General features: G+C 35.7%; 1 protein-coding gene across 2 annotated transcripts in view; it reads right to left on the minus strand.

Moving 5' to 3' along the window:
- Positions 1-21,046, minus strand: part of Hif1a (hypoxia inducible factor 1 subunit alpha) — a 45,962-nt gene extending 24,916 nt beyond the window's left edge. For both annotated transcript variants that reach the window (XM_027929464.2, XM_027929462.2), the window contains exon 1: positions 20,689-21,046. In XM_027929464.2, the coding sequence (XP_027785265.2) occupies positions 20,689-20,723 (35 nt within the window). In that variant the 5' untranslated portion in view covers positions 20,724-21,046. The remainder of the gene's footprint in view (positions 1-20,688) is intronic.
- Between the last annotated feature and the right edge of the window lie 220 nt (positions 21,047-21,266).

Here is a 21,266-nt window from a genome sequence, read left to right on the forward strand (position 1 = left end):
GTTCTTCCCATGTGAGTGGGAGCTCTTAAAAAAAAAAAAAAATTCTCTATTTTTTAAGCTAAAGCTTTCAAAGTTCTTAGGAGTTTCAGCATCTGAACTGCCCAATTTCTTGTCTACTCACAGGAAGGCCTACTTTATCAGTCATATACCACAGAATTACAGCACTGATCAAGAATTATTTGTCAGGGATCTGGGTCCCACAAAGACGATTCTTTAGATCACACAATAAAAGGTGTGTAGACTAGAAGGAACTAAGCATATTTTCAGCATGCAAATGAATTATCAATTACATCTATGTTGTTTTGAAGTACAGATCAAGGTCCATTACTGATTTGTCTGTTAAGAGTATGGTCAAGGGGTGGGGATGTAGCCCAGTGGTAGTATTCTTGCTTAGTATGCATAAATCCCTGGACTCAATCCCTAGTACCACAGAAAATAAAATAAAAGTTAAAAAGTATTGTACATATCAATAATTATGCCTTGAAATTTTGTATAGAAAATATATTTAGAAAAATCATTTTAAGCCCATTTTATTAAGCTTGTATGTAAAGTTTGTGAATAAACAATTGTTTTAAAAAGAATGCCTATTACTTGAGATTACTGCAAAAAATAACTGCAGGCATTAAGTCATCTATTTATACTACTATTACTAATTGCATCCCCAAACCCTTTAAGCATTCTTGATTATAAAGATAAGTAACTTTAAGAACTGAAGTTAAGCCCAGTGGTAGTATTTTTGCTTAATATGCATAGTAGCACATGCCTGTAATCCCAGCAACTGAGGAGGCTGAGGCAAGAGGATAGCAAATTCAAAGCCAGCCTCAGCAATTTAGCAAGGCAGACCTTAAGTAACTTAGTAAGACTCTGTAAAAAAAAAAAAAAAAAAAAAAAAAAAAAAGACACCCGGGGGGAATCAATACCCCATTTCCCATACAAAAAATAACTGAAGATAAACCATAAGCATTTAAAACATTAGCAAATGATCAGACTTATTTCTACTAAAGTTAATGTATAAAATTTTTGAAAAATAGCCCTCAGTTCTACTTGATGAAAAACTCTGGCTTTGTTCAGAGTACAAGTTGGATCTTTGTATTTATTAATTTTTGCCAACCCATCTCTATTTTAATTGACCTATACTTTTTAAAGTCTCAGGCTCAAGAAAAATACAAGGAAGTTTTTCATGCTGCTTCTTTAGTTGGCATTTTTGCCTGCACCTTTAAGTTCAAACACCTACTACAATGCTTACTATGTACATGGTGGTTTTTTAAACATTTTTTCACCTATTAACTTGCTTAATTCTCATTATCATCACCATGTTACAGATAAGGATCCTGGTTAAATAGCTTACACAAGGTTACACAGTTAATAAATGGTAAGATTTGATTTTAACTTGAGCAGTCTAGCTATAGTTTCTATTGGACTACGCTGCTTCTCAAAAACTCACTCTAATTACCAAGACATGTATTCATAAGTGTAGGCTATTATTACAAAGTTTAAAATTTGTCAACCTCACAAATCCAAAGGCATAAAGAAGTTATTGGGGTTGGCTCTGGAATTTAAAACTTGACCCTAAGCTATTCAGAGGGATTCATTACCAAGCCTTTTTTGAGTCTGCTTGTAAAGTCAAAATCTTAATTGAAAGGCACCTACTGCAATGGTGATCAGTGCTCTCTGCTTCACTGTCTACCAGCTCTTCAAAGCAACCTTTAAATATGTACCAGCCAACCACTGAGGGGAGAGAACAAGAGGACTGTAATTTAATCTATGCTGTAGACTCCACTGGACTTGTATCTGTACAGAACAGCTATTTGAAAATTTTAATTCACTATTGTTTTTTACTTGTTGATCAGTGTGGCAGTTACAACAACTTCCTTATTATGATTTTATCTGCTTTTACAAAGTTCTAACTTATATTAGACCAAACTTTAGAATAAAGGCTGAAGTCTTTTTTTTTAATATTAAAAACATTTAGATCTACACTTTAAACCAATGCACATAATATGCGTTCTTCTAAGGGGAGATGTGCTTTCTGAGAATTTTGTTGGTTTGTTTTTTTGTTTTTATGGTACTGGGGACTGAATCCAGGGCCTTGCACATGCTAGGTAAGGGTTCTACCATTGAGCTATATTCCTGAGACTGGTTTTTAAGTAAGAAAAGATCTGGGTTTGGGGTTATGGCTCAGTGGTAGAGAGCTTGCCTTGCATGTGTGAGGCACTGGATTCGATTTTCAGCACCACATATAAATAAAGAAAATAAAGGTCCATTGACAACTAAAAAATATTAAAAAAAAGAAAGAAAGAAAAGAAAAGATCTGCCTCTAGAATTTAGTATGATCATGGCATAAATACTGAAAGGTAACGCTCAAGTTCTAATGCTGACATTTTCAGTTCCATCATTTTTCACAGGAAAACAAAAGAAAGATTTACTAGTTCTTGGTTTATATTTCACAGCACATATGAAGGGATTTAAAAAACAGAATACCTCTAAACAAATTAAAAAACAATAACTTCTTGGTATAAAATCTCACATTTCCATAAGAGAATCCAGTTAACTGTTCTCCCTTGACTGAGCATTGTGTTGCTACTCGCACAGGACTATTGACTAACCTGGCTGAGTGCTCCTACTTGGGAAAACTAGATTTTTTGCATGTTTCAGGAAACATTCAATTTGGTACCAAACAGTAAAATATACAATTCTACTCTAAATTGCACATATGCATGATACTGCATATGTGCGGCAGTTACAACAACTTCCTTATTATGATTTTACCCATTTTTACAAAGTTCTAACTTATATTAGGCCAAACTGAAGAATAAAGGCTAAAGCGCATATGCAGTACCATGCACCATATAGTAATGAGCAGAACAGCTCTTGGGGAACTTAGATGATCCCCTACTTAGTCTATTAAACAGCCTCCTAATGCTATATTCACAAATGCTAGTCTGGCAGTATCATAATTACTTGGAGATATTACATATTTCAAATCTGTAGGTCCTTCCTTTATAAATTCAGATTCAGTATATATGAGGCAGAGTCCCAAAATTTGGGTTTTTAAAAATTCCCAAGATGCATGTGATACATAGTGACGTTTGGGAACCATTGACGATCATTGTTACTAACCATGACTGCCTTCAAATCACCATCATTAATAAAAAATCTGATATTATATCCTGCTTAAAATCCTACCAATGTACACAAGGACAAAATCTAATTATCTTAAAAAGGAAGCACCCTTACCTAATTCCTGTGTACCTCTTCATCATTTGCCACACTGCAGTTACTCAAGAGCACCCTATTTCATTCCTTTCTGGCTTGCTCACTCTATCATCTTCCTGTGGTACTCTTCTCAATATACGGCTTAGTAAATTTACACAAGAAACTTTCAAGAGTCTACTCATTTTTGTTTCTGGGGTTGTCTTTCAAAACTCTCTCTCTCTCCCAGTTGAATTGATCATGCCAGTTATTTGGCTATATTGTCTTCCTCAACAACCCTTATAGGAAACTGGGGATAGGAAACTGCCTCATTCATCTTTGTGTCTTCAGCAGAGATGTGTGAAAGTCTGACTTTAACTTTGGTATTTGGCCATAATCTGGTATATGGCTTTGATTTTAGGCAAAGAAAAGCCAACTGCCCTTTATGCATTCTTTTTGGGGAATCTTTGATCTGTGCTCATCAGTGCTTTTGTGCTCCATATATTACAATCACAATTAACCAGCATAGCTATGTCAGTACTACCAACAAGGCATAATATTCGAATTTACTGTGATTACATGGATATTGCACTTTTAAATAAAAGTAAGCATACCTGATGTAAGTTTGAGTAAAAAAATCTTTCTTTCATCTCCTTGTTTCTTTGCACTTTGTAGTCTTTTTCTATAATAGCCCCCAGAATAATCCAGCAATCTGTGCTTTTAAGAATTCCTCTGTGGAGCAGGGTAGATGGCACATACCTGTAAATCCCCAATTACTCTACTTGGGAGGATAAAGCTGGAGGATATTAAGTTTGAGGCCAGTCTAGGCAATTTAGCTACCCTTGTCTCAAAAGATAAAAAGGTCTAGGTGGGGATAGGGAACCCAGTAGTAAAGTGCTTGCCTAGCATGAGTGAGGTCCTGTGTTCAATCCCTAGTACCGCAAAACAACAACAACAAAAAAAAAAACTCCATGCACTCCTCCAGGGAATTGTGATGTAAGCTAAAGTTTGATATCCTCCATCTTGGAGTAAAAACGTCACGCACGCGCGCACACACACACACACTTTTTCTTTTATTTATCTAACATACTACCTTATATTTAGTTGGGGCTCAAAGACTTGTTTAGAGGTTCAATACCATTTCCGGATCAAAACAGATTTTGTTTATAGCATAAGTTAGTAAAGTAATCTAAAATGAAAAAAACATTCATTTTGCAAATAAAACTTGAATGCACATTAAATACTTGGTTGATTTCTTTCTTATGCCACAGAAATTGGAGAACCACTAGATCTTATAGCAGAAGTTTAACCAAGGAAGGCAGCAAATATTGTAAACAATGAGGAAAATTTATTTTTGACTATAGCTAAATACACATACCATGCAATACTTTGTTTAGTAAAGAGCAGTTGCTGGGAATAAGATGCTAGAGGTAAAACCAGTGACAAAAACAGCAAAAATGAATGATTTAATAAAATACAAGGCAACTTTGCCTCAAAAATATCAGTATAGTTCAAATATGATCAATTGAAGAACATGATAATTGTGCGGACCCCCACCCCACCCCCGCCGCCATTTCTCTGAAACAATTTTTTTTTTTAAGAGAGAGAATTTTAATGTTTATTTTTTAATTATCGGCAGACACAACATCTTTCTTTGTACGTGGTGCTGAGGATCGAACCCGGGCCGCACGCATGCCAGGCGAGCGCACTACCGCTTGAGCCACATCCCCAGCCCTCTGAAACAATTTTTTGAAAAATCACCTTTTAAGACCCTACTTAATGAATGCCACAAACATCAGAGTTAAGATATCACCATCTTTGGATGACAGCTGGGTTACTGGCTTTCCCAAATCATATCACCTACTCTTAACTCTTTTCCCTTTGCAGTACAGGAGTGTCCCAGTATTCTTAGGAGTCTTGTTCTAGAAACCCCTCCCAGATATTAAAATCCATGGATGCTCAAGTCTCATAAAACGGCACAGTATTTCCATGTAACTGTGTATATTCTTGTATCATTAAATCATTTCTAGTATTGTATTGATTAGGGAATAATAACAGCAAGAAAAAAATCTGCACATATATAGTACAGATGCAATTGTTTTTTCCTGAATATTTTAGCTATGATTAGTTGATTTTGTAGATGTGTAACCCAAAGATACAGATGGCCAACAACTGTACTTCCTCTTCAGCTTGTAAATAGTTTAGTTTCCTGTCTTACATGGTCTAAGTAATTAAGAAGGTCAGCGACATTAAACTTTGTGCATATTCAGAAGAACATGTCCTTGAAATAATTCATTTGCTTGAATAGGAAGGAGAATGTATAAGTTTATAGTAATTAAGTACCTAAAAAAAATTTTAAAAAAATCACATGGATTGGAACAAAAGCACATACATAGAAATCATACTCAAAAAAACTTTTCCATTTAGTTCTAAACCTTGACCATGATGAAGAGTCTGGAAATGGTGACACAGGAAACATTCTCCTGAAGCAAGAGTCTCTGTTTTTGACCTACATTAATCCATCCTAACCTATGTTACCAAATAAAATTTCCCAAGTAACCCTGGGATCCTGTTTCTCAGTCTTTTTCTTAGGGGGTTGGGATGGGTATCAGGGATTGAACTCAACGGAATTCAACAATTGAGCCACATTCCCAGCCCTATTTTGTATTTTATTTAGAGACAGGGTCTCAGTTGCTTAGCACCTCACTTTTGCTGAGGCTGGCTTTGAACTCAGAATCCTCCTGCCTCAGCCTCCCGAGCTGCTGGGATTACAGGCATACACCACCATGTACCTGGCCTGTTTCCTAGTCTTTAAACATGATCAGTAAATGGCAGGACTCAGATTCCACCTGAAAACATGAAGCTACATTTTAAAATATGGTCTATGCCTTTCCACAAATTAGATATGTAAATGAATACTTTTATATTAAAAGATAAAAGAAGTTTGGGAAATTTTTTCCTTGAGAAGAAAGAAAAGTGATAGCTACCTTCAGAAAAGTATGTCATAGATCTAGTGATTTATGATACTCCAGAGAGTAATAAGTGGGAATTACAACATGGAAGGGGTTTATTCAATAATGTTAAAGCAGTATTGAAGGCACATTCTGAGAATTTTAAAACTGTTTTCATTTTGGTGACAATGTAAAAAAAAAAAAAAAAAAAGCATATTCTGGATCACCTACATCATGTCTACATACTTCTGTATTCCAGCTACAAGGCTTCATTTAAGGTTACTTATGATCAAACCTGCACCAAATGATCACTAAAAAGAATAGGGTCACATTTTTTTAATGTAGTATATTCAGACTGAGGTCACTGGGCACATATCAAAGGTTCACAAGGATTATTTTCCTTTAGAAGACATCTAAATATTAGTCAGAATTGAGAAATACTGGAATAAAGAACTTTCTAACATTTATTTTTTAAATTTTATTTATTTTTTATTTTTTTATTATTAGTTGTTCAAAACATTACAAAGCTCTTGACATATCATATTTCATATTCAAGCAGATTATGAACTCCCATTTTTACCCCGTATAGCTGCCCAAAATGAATAGAGGGTCTTGTGAGAATGCTTTTTGTATTTCGCAGAAATTCTAAAAATAGACTGGACAAATTAGTAAACATGACTATAGATAATACTCCTATAATAGTTGATACTTAAGTGATTAAACTTATATCTAAGTCAATATTTTACATGAACTTCAGCTTTGAAATTGCATTATACTAAAAAAATTTAAAAACTGGAACATGCTCTAGATGACTCAACACAAAAAGCTGAATATTCAACTGTGGCCTGAACCATCAAAAGTGCCAAGCTCAATAAATTGGATACACAAAGATCTGTTGAATAAATAATGCACAACAATCTGTTAAAGGCTATTGTAGCCAAGGTGCTAGAGCTGTGATGAACACTTAAAGGAAAAGTAGCATTAACTATTTCACTGTTGAGTTAATGCTACTTTTTCCCTTTAATTTTTTTTTTCAATAAATATCTATCCTTTGCAGATTAAATCAAATTGGTGCAGGTTTGATCATAAGTAAACTTAGATATGTTTTTTATTTGTTCTAATTAGTTATACATGACAACAGAATGCATTTTGACACATCTTACATAAATGGAGTATAACTTCTCATTCTTCTGGTTGTACATGTTATAGAATCACACCGCTCCTGTAATCACTTATGTACATTGGGTAATAATGTCCAATTCATTTTACTATCCTTCTGACCCTATTATCCCCTCCCCTCTCTTCACTCCCCTCTGCCTAATCCAAAATACCTTGATTTTTCCCTAGTGCCACCCCCATTGTGAACTGGAATCTGCATATCAGAGAAAACATTTGGCTTTTGTTTATTTGAGATTAGCTTATTTTGCTTAGCATGATATTCTCCAGCTCCATCCATTTACCTGCAAATGCCATAATTTCATTCTTCTTAAAAGCTTAGTAACATTCCATTGTGTACATAATACCACATTTTCTTTATCCATTCATCTTGTTCTGTTTTTTCAACATAGGTTCACCGTGGCTTGGCCCAAAGGAATAGCCTGTATTGGATTATCCCAAGGAAGGCTTGAGTGATTCCAAACAGTTTCATCAGAGTTCAAGGGAGTGAAACTCCTCTGAAAACTACTTAACAGATACTATAATAATATGAATATAGTTTCTTTATATGAAATCCTTACCTTTTCCAAGAACTGTTCTGAGTATTTCACATGGGTTAATATCTTGTTTTATCCTCATCACAATCTTATAAGAAAATTATTCTTATCATCCCAATTTATAGATGAGGAAAGTGAGACCTAGAGAGATGATGCAACTTGTGCAAGGGCACACAGTGAGAAAGTGGCACAAGTAGTACAGCTCAAGATCTGATCTTAGCTTTTACTATCTTTTTCTTAAGGAGATGAAATGAAAACACTATTCCATAGAAGAGAATTTAAGCTTCCCAAAAGTTATGGCAAGAACAATTTCAGAATGACTATGTTTGAAGAAGCTCTATAGAATATAATTTCAGGTGATATGCAAAAAAACCCACAGACCATTATTAAAATAACAGCATTGATCAAGGGTCCTCTGTGTGAGGTGAAAATCTACATGACAGCCAAATAATATATAATAAGATATTAACAAGTAATCAGGAAACCCCAATCACATAGTTAACAATAGTCCAGGCAGGGTAAATTGGTATTCTTCCAGGAAACTGATACAAGCACACTAGAAGACAAAGGGAATTTCTTTTCATTTTTTTTTTAAATCATAAACTGTATGGGTACAGATGTAGAGAAGCCACTTACTATCTTCTATCTTTCATACCATAGATATATTATTTTGTATTGCCTGTCAGCAATACAAAGATGCTAGCTAGCATGCAGAGAGCAAAGATATATAAGCAAAGTAATATTTAAATTAGACAAAGGCAGGGATTACACTCTGAGAACATCATTTAAAATTCTGTATTTAACTGTTTCTTATAGCAAAGTTAGGCTGTGTGAGCCAGTAACTGCATTTCCCCCCTTTAAAGTATTCTGAGTTGTACTTTGTTACTTACAATAAAAAGAATCCTAATATACTTACCAAGCTTCCATTTTGAAATTCAAAAAGAACATTAATGATAGAGTTCAAGATGATACTCAAGTACTACTAGAGCATGTACAATAGTTCAAATTTTCCAGAAGACAAACAAGCAATAGTAGTGAAAGCTTTAAAATTTACACTTTTTAACCGAGTGACTTTATTTTTTAGAATTAAGAAATAACCATCAACTATACTCTATTCATCATAAAACTGTTAATAAGGGAAATATTAGATTCAATTTATGTCCCAAATAGGGGAATGATAGGACATTTACATAATGCAATATCATTCAGCCTTTAAAACTACTACAAAGCTGGGCACGGTGGTGACAGAGACTAATCCCAGCAACTCAGGAGACTGACACAGGAGGATCACAAGTTAAGAGGCCAGCCTGGTCAACTCAGCCAGACCCTGTCTCAAAATAAAAAATAAAAAGGACTGGGAATGTAGCTCAGTGGTAAAGTACACCAGGTTCAATCCCCAGTGTGGTAAACAAAAAATTTTATAATATTTAATGGCAATGTAATAGTACTTAAATGCTCACTACATAAGAAAGTCAAACATTTTTAGATAACCCTTCAACAATTCCACGTAAATCATTTCCTTAGTCATATTCTTTATTTCCTGAACAAACTGCAAAAATCTGAGAAAAATAGTAAAAAACAGAGTCTTAGAAAGAATCTGTCATTGTGATGTATTCATAATATCTTTTCCTACTTTGAGACCAGACTTAAATATAAAGGTAATAATGGGTAAATAGATTATATTCAATATCTAAAGACTACTAAGAGCCATATACTATACTAACCACATACACTATTATCTAATTTAATCCTCATCACAATCCTACAAAATTCTAAGAATCTTTTCCATGCTTTTTAGACTGGAAAAAAATGTAGATGTAATTTTTTTTAAAAGCAGAGTAAACAGAGGCTGAGATTGTGGCTCAGTGGTAGAGCACTTGCCTAGCATATGTGAGGCACAGGGTTCAATTCTTAGCACTGCATATAAATAAACAAATTAAAAGTCCATTGACAACTAAAAAATATTTTTTAAAAAACATAATAAATAACCCTAATTCCACAGTTATTGAAACACACATATATGTATATGTAGAAATAAGATAGAAATAGTCACCAAAATACAGACAACACTCTTTTCTAGGTAGTGAGATTATAGGTAATTATATTTCTTTCTGAATTCCTGTGGTTCTCAAGTTTTTTCCATCCACCAAAAACTTTCAAAGTACATTAAATGTTTTAAAAAATAGGTTAGCCAAATCAAATTATTTTTAATATATCCAGGGAACTCCTATTTAAAGGCCATTATAAAGCAATAAGAATAATCAATCAATTCCCAACTTTGTAGCAGGTTTTATTAAAACAGAATACACCTGTACCTAACGTCAAAAGATTTCTTTTAAAATTAGTTTTAGTATCACAGTATGGCAAGAATGATAATAGGTATGACAAGGTTTAACTGCCTGAAATACTTTATGAATAAAATCATGAAGCAAATGATGTTATCCATGGAAAAAGAGTGATGCTATGTCTGCTATAAGCATGGGAGAAGACAGTGGTGTCATGCCTATTCTTATTCATATCTTTCACTAGGGTTTAAGTACATTTTGTGAAGAAAGTAGAAAGTAATGGAATTTTCATACATATATCAAGGAAAGTCAAAGGAGAATTATTCTTTAACTTTTTAATCAATCAAATCTCAGAAAAGACAACTGAATAAAAAGGAGAAGATACAGGTGAAGTAAAACACGAAGAAAAATTAAGGTGAAGCAAGAAAAGGCTCAGACATAGGAGTGAAATGCCTGAAAGAATAGATAGGTCAGTCTGGACAAGACAGCTTAAAGGTTGTGAGAAACACTTTGTAGGTCTGATATAAAGATCCTGTGGTTCATTCCAAGAATCCTGGAGAGGATGTGGGCTCACTGACTTTGCATGGGAATATCAAAACAGAAGAAAACAAATGAAAAATTGTTGAGGATACACTTCTTCATCACCAAACTTAAGATACCTATATCATAGATCCGAAAAATAAATGTGCTCTTCACGGCATTCAACACAAGATTTATGTTATGGTATATATTTAACAGATTTTTAAGACTCAGGGATTTTTAAGCTTATTACCATCTTGGATTACATCTACCAATTAATTTACAATCATAGTCAGTAATAAATTTGATCTCTAGCTACAGATCATCGTTTATGCTTCAAATTATAACTACAACATTATATAACTGTTAAGCCTTGGAAACTCGGGCTGGGGTTGTGGCTTAGTGGTAGAGCACTCTCCTAGCACATGCAAGGCCTTGGATTCGATCCTTGGCACCACATAAAAATAAATAAGTAAAATAAAGGTATTGTGTCCAACTACAACTAAAAAATAAAAATTCGAAACTCAAAATCAGGAGGAGTGAAGGATTTCATATTAGATACTAAATGATATTCATTTGCACTACTAAAAAACACTCAAATGGCCAGGCACAGTGGCACATGCCTGTAATCCCAGACAGTCAGAAGGCTGAGACAGGAGGATAATGAGTTCAAAGCCAACCTCAGCAATGATGAGCACTAGCAACTCAGTGAGGCTGTCTCTAAATAAAAGACAAAATAGGGCTGGGGAAGTAGCTCAGTTCAATCCCCAGTAACCCCCCACCTACCCAAAAAAGCACTCAAATGTTCTTCAAAAAGATATTCTCAAAACTGCCAAATATTGATTTAGAAAGGGGGAGATTTGGTGGATCAAAATACTGACTATTAATAACTGTCTTAACAAAAAATTTTTTTGCAGTGCTGGTGATCTAACACAGGGCCTCAAGCATATTAGAGGATCACTCTCCCACTGAGCTACATCCCCAATCCCAAAATTCTTTTTTTTTTTTTTAAGAGAATTTCAATATTTATTTAGTTATTTGGTTATTGGTGGACACAACATCTTTGTTTGTATGTGGTGCTGAGGATTGAACCCGGGCCGCACGCATGCCAGATGAGCGTGCTACCGCTTGAGCCACATCCCCAGCCCCCAAAATTCTTAAAGGCTATGTAAACTTCAGAATAATGCTGATGCTGTTAGCCTCTATTAAATAGTTCTTAGGAGAATTTTAATTTAAAACTTCTCATTCTTTGGCAAGCCAGTCTTGGTATCCTATGATTATTAACATTCACAATCAAATGCCTTATAAGATTAAAGAATCATTAGGCAGTCATCCAAAATTAGCTATCAAAAGCCTTAATATTTAAATTTAAAGTCTTTGTATTCCTGATTATGAACTAAGATCTTCACAGCAATTTATACTAACAAAAATTTTAAAAACAGTGTCTAATACAAGGTTAATAATACCAAAGATACCAATGGCAAACACCATCATACAAATATTGACTAAGCATTATTTTAAACACTTTACTTGTGCTAACTTTAAGACAGTTATAGACAAAAAAAAAAAAAAAAAAAAAAAAACTAAGACACAGAGACGTTATATAATACAGAGAAGGTAGGCCAAAACTAGCCAGAAACAGAACTAGGTTCAAATGCAGTCATTTTACTGACACCAGTGCTTTTAGTCATGAAGCCTCTGTAATGCCTCTAAGCTTCAGTGGATCAAACTGACATTGGAAAACTTTTAAAATGCAAAAAATACTCATAAAAAGTGAGAAAGGATATAAAAGTACATCAAATAGTATAATTTTAGCTAATGAAAACATGCATGTACACACACTAAAAAAATGGAATATGGGAAAAGTTAACTGGTTATCACTAAGTGATAGAATTATAAGCATATTTTTTCTGTATTTACATTTATTTTCCCAATGTTTTGTTGTGATTTTGAATAGATAAAATTATATGTACACACACGCAAGCAAGCGCGCGCGCGCGCGCGCGCGCACACACACACACACACACACACACACACATTCCCATCTATGTTCATTGTGCCTTGCTCATAATGGCAATACATTCGAAACATACTGCCAGAAACAGACACCTATAATTCCAGATTCCAGAGGCTGAGGCAAAAGAATTACAAGTTTGAAGCCATCTTCAACTTGGCAAAATTCTGTCTCAAAATAAAACATAAAGAGGGCTGGGAATGTAGTTCTGTGGTAGAGAGCCCCTGAATTAGATAGATTAGATCCCAAATGTTCATCAATTGGGATTGACTATACAAATTATGATATATCCACACCAAGAGATGTTCAGCTATAAAGAGAAAAAGTAATTATTATACTAGCAACAAAAGGCAGCCAAGACATAATGTTAAAGGAAAAATGATAAATGAAAAAATGTAAAACACTTGAGCTAGGCAGAACAAATTATGTTCCAAATTATGTATAATAAATTCTATAAATGAAAAAGATCTACTAGAGACATACTAAATTATTAAGAATAATTCTTTGATCAGGCAGTAGTGGTGATTGTGGTGGTAGTGGTGAAGGGGACTTTTAATTTTTACTCTATATGTATTTATAGTTAAATACTTTTTTACAATGAGAACAGATACATGTATCATTTGTATAATTTTTAAAAAGAAAAATTTTATGTATTAATAGGGCAATGTTAAACTATTTTTATAACACTACAAACAAGGGTATGTGTACATTCACTCATGTGTGAACAATATTCTCTAAGAAGGGCTGCACTGCAGTTATATGAAACATAAAGGCTAGACCTGAAGTGTATCTAAATTCTCTATGAAATTCTGGAATTTTATCATTTTACTGTAATAGAACTGAACCAGATACCTTCCTTAAGGTTGTAAACAGGGCACAAGAACTATTAATTCAAACTCTCTGACACTAAGGTTGTACTTAAACAATCTGCTCCATGAGGACTCTTCCAGTAGATTATGCATTTTTTGAAGAACATTTCCATTATAGTCATGTTATATTACCAGCACCAAGCACCTGTAGAACAATAGCTATCATTTATATTTCATTTATTACATGTTATATAATTGTTTTAAGGATACACACACAGTCACTCTTAACATACTTCAAAGAAGGATACTGAGTTACTTTCAAGGCAACCAAGTATATGTTACATAGCTATATTTATTAAGGAAATATGTTCTCCAGCCTGGTTCTAATAAGTACTGAAAATATCAAATGGATGACAAAAAAATTAAAATTCAAGCTGTGTGCAGATGGCACATGCCTGTAATCCCAGCAGCTCAGGAGGCTAAAGCAGGAGGAACAAGAGTTTACAGCTAGCTCCAGCGACTTGGTGAGGCTCTAAGCAACTCAGCGAGACCTTGTCTCTAAATAAAATAGAAAAAAGAGCTGGGGATGTGGCTCAGTGGTTAAGTGCCCCTGGGTTCAATTTTAGGTACCAAAAACAAACAAACAAAACTTAAAATTCAAGATTAAGTAGCAGACAGATTCTCGAACCTGAGAAAAATTCCTATGAAAAAGTAGATACAGAACAAAGGGTAATGAATACTTTAAAAGAAAAAAAAAAGCATCCTTCAAAAATATTTTTGTGCATTCTTTGTTTATCCATTTATTCATTTGTTCATTCAAATACTAAGAGCTCACTGTGTGCCAGTATTCCCTTTTATATCACAAATTTCAAATTTCAGTCTATTTGGGATTTTGCCCATGGAAACATGTATCTGATTTTATTGTGGAAAAAGGGATCAATTTAAAGAAATTTGCTTTGCATTTAAACCTACAAGAAAAGATTAAAAAGTACAGAAATATATTCCAACCCTTAAAGACTTTTAAGTTTTTTACTTTAAACCTTACATTTAATTTTACTATAGTGTTTTTCACTTAGAAAAATATATTCTCACAGACTATTAGGAAAATGGAGGAAAGAGAGAGCATGTGTAACTGAGTAAAAACTACTGTATCGATAGACATTTTCATATTAATATGCATAAACGCATTGTGACTTTTAAAACTAAGTGAAGAAGAAAGAGTAACTTATGTTCCATCACTGAATTTTCCCATTTACAAGACAATACATTTTCAAAATCAAATCCTGAAATAATCTTTATGTTTAATATTATGACCTAATGAAACTTAAAAATGAAGAAACACTCATAATGATTGTTGAAATTACCAGAAGAACTAAAAGATAACATCTGAGGATAATTTGTAAAAATGTTGCTTAAATTTGTCTTAAATATTTGAAAACAAAGTTACTAAGTAAATGGACTTTATCCACAAAAGAACAATAGAGGTGTACATCATGCACTACTTTATACAATGTAATTTTTCTGAAAAAGTCCTGGTTGATCAAACCTAAGTCACTAGAAAAATTTAATTCCTACTATAGAGGTGCTTAATATCGTTTCTGTTAAAGTTTTCACTGGCAAGCATTTTTTTAAAGTTATCTTCAAGTTTGCTGATTATTAACAAACCCTAAAAACACAATGATTTCAATATATCCATCAGGATAAACAAAACAAAACATAACAAATGAACCAACAAAAACCCTGCAACCACACACCCAAAAAATCAGAAAATAAGTGCTGGGGAGGATATGGAAAAACAGAAACCCTTGTGCACTATCACAATATAAACTGGTTCAATTGCCTAAAAATATTAAAAATAGAGTTGTTACATGGTCCAGCAACCTCACCAGAAACATATCCAAAAGAATTGAAAATAGGACCTCAGGAGCTGGGATTGTAGCTCAGTAGTAGAGCACTTGCCTATCATGTGAGAGGCACTGGGTTCAATTCTCAACACCACATACAAATAAATAAAATAAAGGTTCATCAACAACAGCAAAACAAATTTAAAAAGAAATAGAACCTTAAAGAGATATTTACACACTTATGGCTCATAACATCACAATAGCCAAGAAGTAAAAACAACCCAAATATTTGGTAATGAATAAACCATATGGTACATATAAATGGAGCATAATTCAGTCTTAAAAAGGGGATATTATGACACATGCTACAAGGATAAACCTTGAGGACTGTCCTAAGTGCAATATGCCAATCACAAAAAGATATAAATTGTATGAGGTATCTAGAATAGTCAAATCTGCAGAAACAGAAAGTGGATGCCAGGGACTCCAAGGAGGAGGAAAATGGGAGTTGTTTCATGTGTATAAACAATATGTTTTACAAGATGCAAAAGTTTTGGAGATTGATCATACAACAATGTGAATATACTTAATCCTATTGATTGCACACTTAGTAGTGATTAGGATGAGAAATTTTGCACTAATGTGTTTTTAATAAAAAAAAAAAGCAACACCATCACTTCAAGAGCTATAGCAGGGGAACTCATGGGGTAATCACTTAACTTTTATTTACTTATTTATTTGTATACTGGGTATTAAGCTCAGTGTACACTACCACTCAAGCTACACCACCCACTACCTCTTTTTTTTTTCTCCTCCCCATTTTTGAGCCAAGTTTCAGAGGCTGACCTCTAATTTGAGATCCTCCTGCCTCAGCCTCCCAAGTAGCTGTGATTTCAGGCATGTGCCACCACACCAGGTTTGTGTTTAATAAGTTCTAAATTTTATATATTAAAATCTTCTAAAAGAATTATTTCTGGCAAATAGCTGTGGCTTATTAACTTTCATTGCAGAAAACATCAATATCAAACTCAATGCACAAATAGTTAATGTTTATTTTTTTTTAAAGAATGGTTGATTTAGGGCTGGTAAAATGCTTAGCTCAGTTGGTAGAATACTTGCCTGGCATGCACAAGGCCCTGGGTGCAATCTCCAGTGCCACAAAAAGGAAAAAAGAAAAAGGAGAAGAAGAAGAAGGAGAAGAGAAGAAGGAGAAGAAGGAGAAGAAGAAGAATGGTTGATTTACTCATCAACCTTATTGAACTCCAATTATTTTATGTTTTGTAGTGCTAGGGGTGGAACCTGGGGCCTCCTGCACGCCAGGCAAGCACTTTCCACTGAACCACACGCCCACCACAAATAGTTATTTTGATCCTTGAAGAGACAGAGGTGTATAAATTATTTTTTAAATTCTAAAACCAGTGGTTAATTTAAACATTCTTACTATACTTTTACCAAAAATACTGATCATCAAGAACACTGGCTTGTCTTACTTTCATATTCTTTCTAATCTTACAGAACAAATCACAAAACACATACATCACAAGCCACAGAAGGTTGGGTAAAATCCCCCAACTGAATAACTAGTCCTAAAGTGAAAAGAAAACAAACTTTCTTCCTGTAAATTAAAATTAATTTCTTGATAGGAAACCAATCCAAAAACACATTTAATAATAAATTATTTGCGCCTAGTTGAGAAACAGACTGTTTCAAAAATCTTAATTAAGAAAGGGACAGGGTATTTCAAGTATCTACTTTATTAAAATTGCATTTAAGGGGAGACATTTATGTAAAAGCACAGTAATTTATAACTTTAATCTTGAACATCCATGCATGGAAACATTTTACTCTACCACCAAGGATCATAAACTATTTTGAGTTCTTAAAATAAAAGAAAGATCAGAGACTAACCCATCTTAACCTCCTACACATCATTCTTGACGTATGACAATAGAACATAACCACAAAATCTAAACTGAGCCCAGACACCATTAGAGCCACAAAGACAATGGAAGTTAAAAGGTAGAAAGACTGGACCTTCTCTAAACTGCACAAGGTGCTTTGCAATGGATAACAGGAATGAAGCGCAACACTAAAACGACTGGATAGTTCCATATAGTTCCATAAACACATACCAGTAGAAGAGGGCACCAATATAGATTTCATACAAACTAAGCCACAAAAATCAAATAAAAAATATAAACTCGAAGCCTTGCCTTGAGAAGGAAGTCAATGGTCTTAACTCTGGAGAAATTAAAAAACAATGGACAGTTTTTCTACCATCTAGGTGCTTCACTGGCAGTATTTTGTCACATTATCTTTAACAAAAATTAATATTTATAAAATTATCTAAACTTTGACATCAGAACAAAAAATGCTTTAAGTTAATATCAGTTCTAAAACTGTAACACCTTGCACATATCTTGATGAAATAAACAGCATGACTAGTATATGTCATGCTGTAAATGTCTGACTATTAGTTCAGAGTAAATTCAAAGTAGCCCATTTTTGGGAGAAAACATTGGTGTTAAGAGGACGCCTAGAATAGATCAGATGCTCAGGAAAAAGAACTGATGCTAGATACCAACATGGCCCAGGGATGTACTGCTTTAACAAGAATCCAATGTTAGCTTTTTCAGTTTTAAGAGCTATAGAAAAGATGAAGACAGAAAAGAAACTAAAAGAAATATTTGAAATGTTCTGCAAAAATAAGTTTTAAGTGTTGTTGAAGTGAAAAGTAGAACATTAATAGGTATCACTTATTTTTAAGTACACAAGTGTTATCAAGATTTCTATTCCAGGCATTGTCATACTAAGTGCTTAAAATAAATTACTTCATTTGATCTTCACAATAACTGCTAAAACAGTTATCATCATCATCATCATTTCAAAAGGAGGAAACATGTTTCAGAAGTATTCACTAACATGCCCAAACTCACAAGTGGGAAAGGCTGGGATGCTTAACTAGAGGTATCTGCCTCCATATCCTAAGGTCTAAACCACCAGACATGCAGATTCTTCAAACAAAAGGAAAATCAAAGTGAAATTGTAACAAGAAAAAAGTTTACTAACAAATGAAAAAGCTTCTCGACTTTTGATGGATAAAGTTAAAAAAGGAAATTCAGAAATGGCTATTTTCAGAGATTTTACTTTAATGATCCAATAACTATTTGTTTTGGAAAACTCTGAGAGAGTTTGGCCTGAAGCCTGAAACAGAACAATGAACCTCTTGACATTCCTTTGAAATCTAAAAATCTATAAGCATGTGCTATTAAATAAGTGCAGCCCCAACATGAAATGCTCCATGTTAAATCTATTACATATTCTCTATTCTGATTTCTTTCAATTTCCCCAGGTTTTGAGTTTTCTGAGCCTTCTTTAAAACACAAAATTGTTTTCCCCATCCCAACTTTGATAACTAATTTAAACAGGGTAAGTGGCAAGAAGAAATTCCCCACCCCTCAATTTCTTATCTTTCAAAAAACCTTAGTTACAAAAGGACAGCTTTAATAAGCAGCATCTAAAGGTTGAGAGTAATCATCACCACATACTGTTGTTTTTTTAGTTACATTAGGAACTTCTATATTAAGAAATATAATCCCATCTGGTCATCTGATCCGAGGTTGCTAAATTTTCAAATGACAAATTTTAAAATAATAGATGAGTCTGAGGAAAATCTGAAAAAACTAATTTAGAACTGGGGCTGATGCACAGCAGCTAATTCATTCATTCATTCCTTTTGAGCCTGTTCTTAATATTCTTAACTGATGATTGGCAAAGAAATGAATACAATATTGCATATAAAAAGGGAAATGACTGGTGTATAACAATGCATTGTACTAAAAGGAACTCAGCATATACTATGGAGAATTGCCACTACATAGAGGTAATCTGCCTTTGGTTTACAATACAGCAGTCTCGTCATTTCATCAAAAGCACTGTAATCACTTCTGCGATATTAATTGCAATTCTGGTAACTTGAATTACATCTAGAACTGTTTGTTCACTTTTTAATTTTCTAAGGGTTTTCTTTGGTGTGCATAAAATGATAACTTGAAACCTTCATTGAATAAGGACCAAGACATGCAATCTACAAAACAGCAAGAATATAAACAAGTTTATCTTCTGCTGATACTGATAAGAGAAGTTAATCTCTCCCAGAAGAGTGGAAGGACTTAACAGTAAAGCCAGTGTACTAACCACAACTCTCACTATAAATCTTGAATTCCTTAAAATGATTTCCTCAAGGTTAAAATTCTTAAGTAGACAAAACTGTGTGTAAGGGGCGGGGGATCGCTCTTAGTACCACTAACTGGAATCACAATTCTTAATCCTTCTGTAATGTGCTCCTTAGACTCAAACCTCATTAAGTTCTACAGAATGATTACTTACTTAGGATGTGTGTTGAAGATATATACTTCAGTTTCAGGAAAAACAAGACAGTCGTAAAAAAAAAATTACGACATTTTACTTCTGTATTTCGTTTGCTCTAATCATATACTATTTTTTCAATCTCATTAAAATTGCTTAAGTTTAAACATTTTCACTACAATATTTTCAAGAATGAATGAGGCTTATATTCATTTATAATGTCTGAACTCTCGTGACAGGTGATACAAATGTTAAGTATCCAATTGTGAAGTTATGTTTAAAATGTTGCTATTTTCCCAAATTCCCCTCCCTTACTGTGACTGAGACTAGGCAAGTTCTTCAACGCAATTAAAACAAAACGAAACAAAACCTGCACGTGCAAACTAAAAAGTTAGCATCTTAAAGCCATCGCAATAAACCCCTAATGCACAAAGGCAAAGACACCCTCCGCGGCTGGACCAGATCGTAGGTGACCACGCGAACCCCTCGGTCGGGAACCAAGGCCCCGACCCCACAGGGAAGCCTACGCCGGCGCGCAGGGTCCGCCCCGGGGCCGAGTTTTCAATGGAACTGGAGAGGATGGGGGCGGGAAGGAGCGGAAGCTCGGGGTGCAAACGGCGACGGAGCCGCGGCTCATTTCTCTTCCCGGGGTTTTCAGGCTAGGTAAAGTCCCCTCCGGACCGGGCACAGAGCAAGCAGGGTTTCGGAGGCGGCAGGGTGGGCGGCGCAAGGCCCCCGCGGCCGGGAGTGGGGGGGCGAGCAGAGCTCGGACCCCAGCCCCTGAAAAGCACTTTCCAGGCGTCTCCCACCCCCCACGACAAGATGGCGACGTGGACAGCGGGGGAGCCCGGCCCGCGAGGTTGGGGGAAAGAGAGGGGAGGGGAGAAGCAGAAACAAAAAGGCCTGCCCCCCAGGAACGCCGAGGCGGGCCGGGGAGCCCAGGGCGGCCCGTGGCGCCAGCGGAGAAGGCGGCCGGCCGAGGGAAGGGGCTTACTTTTTCTTGTCGTTCGCGCCTCCGGCGCCCTCCATGGTGAATCGGTTCCCCGATGCCTTCACGGCCGGCGGCCCCCAGGCTCGCTCCGGCCTAAGCACTGACTCCCTCCACACGCGGAGAGAAAAGAAGCGCAAGTCCAGAGGTGGGGGGGCGCGTGGCGGGAAACCCCTCGTGAGACCAGAGGTGGGAGGAGCAGGCGGCAATCACAGGGATCCAGGTCCGGCTCAGGCTCTCCTCCCGCTGCTTGTCAAGGCCTGGCCCTACGCGCTGGCCGAAACCGCGACGAAGACGGTCCTCGCGTCCCCTCAGACGAGGCGGCTCTGTGCACTGAGGAGCTGAGGCAGCGGCAGGGGGCGGGCAAGGGCGGAGGCGCGCTCGGGCGCGCGGGGAGGGGAGCGGAGACCGAGGAGCGCGCCCGCCCGCCGAGCCCGGCGCGCGCTCCCGCAGGCCCGCCTCACCTGAGGGGGAGGCGGGTTCTCCGAGAGCCAATGGCTAGCGGTGCAGGCGGCCAGTTCCCACCCCAGCCCACGTTGCCCTCAGCCAATCAGGAGGTGGTCAGCTGAGGCACAGCTGGGACG

This window comes from Marmota flaviventris, chromosome 2 (assembly GCF_047511675.1).
Source record: "Marmota flaviventris isolate mMarFla1 chromosome 2, mMarFla1.hap1, whole genome shotgun sequence".
NCBI classification, from domain to species: domain Eukaryota; kingdom Metazoa; phylum Chordata; class Mammalia; order Rodentia; family Sciuridae; genus Marmota; species Marmota flaviventris.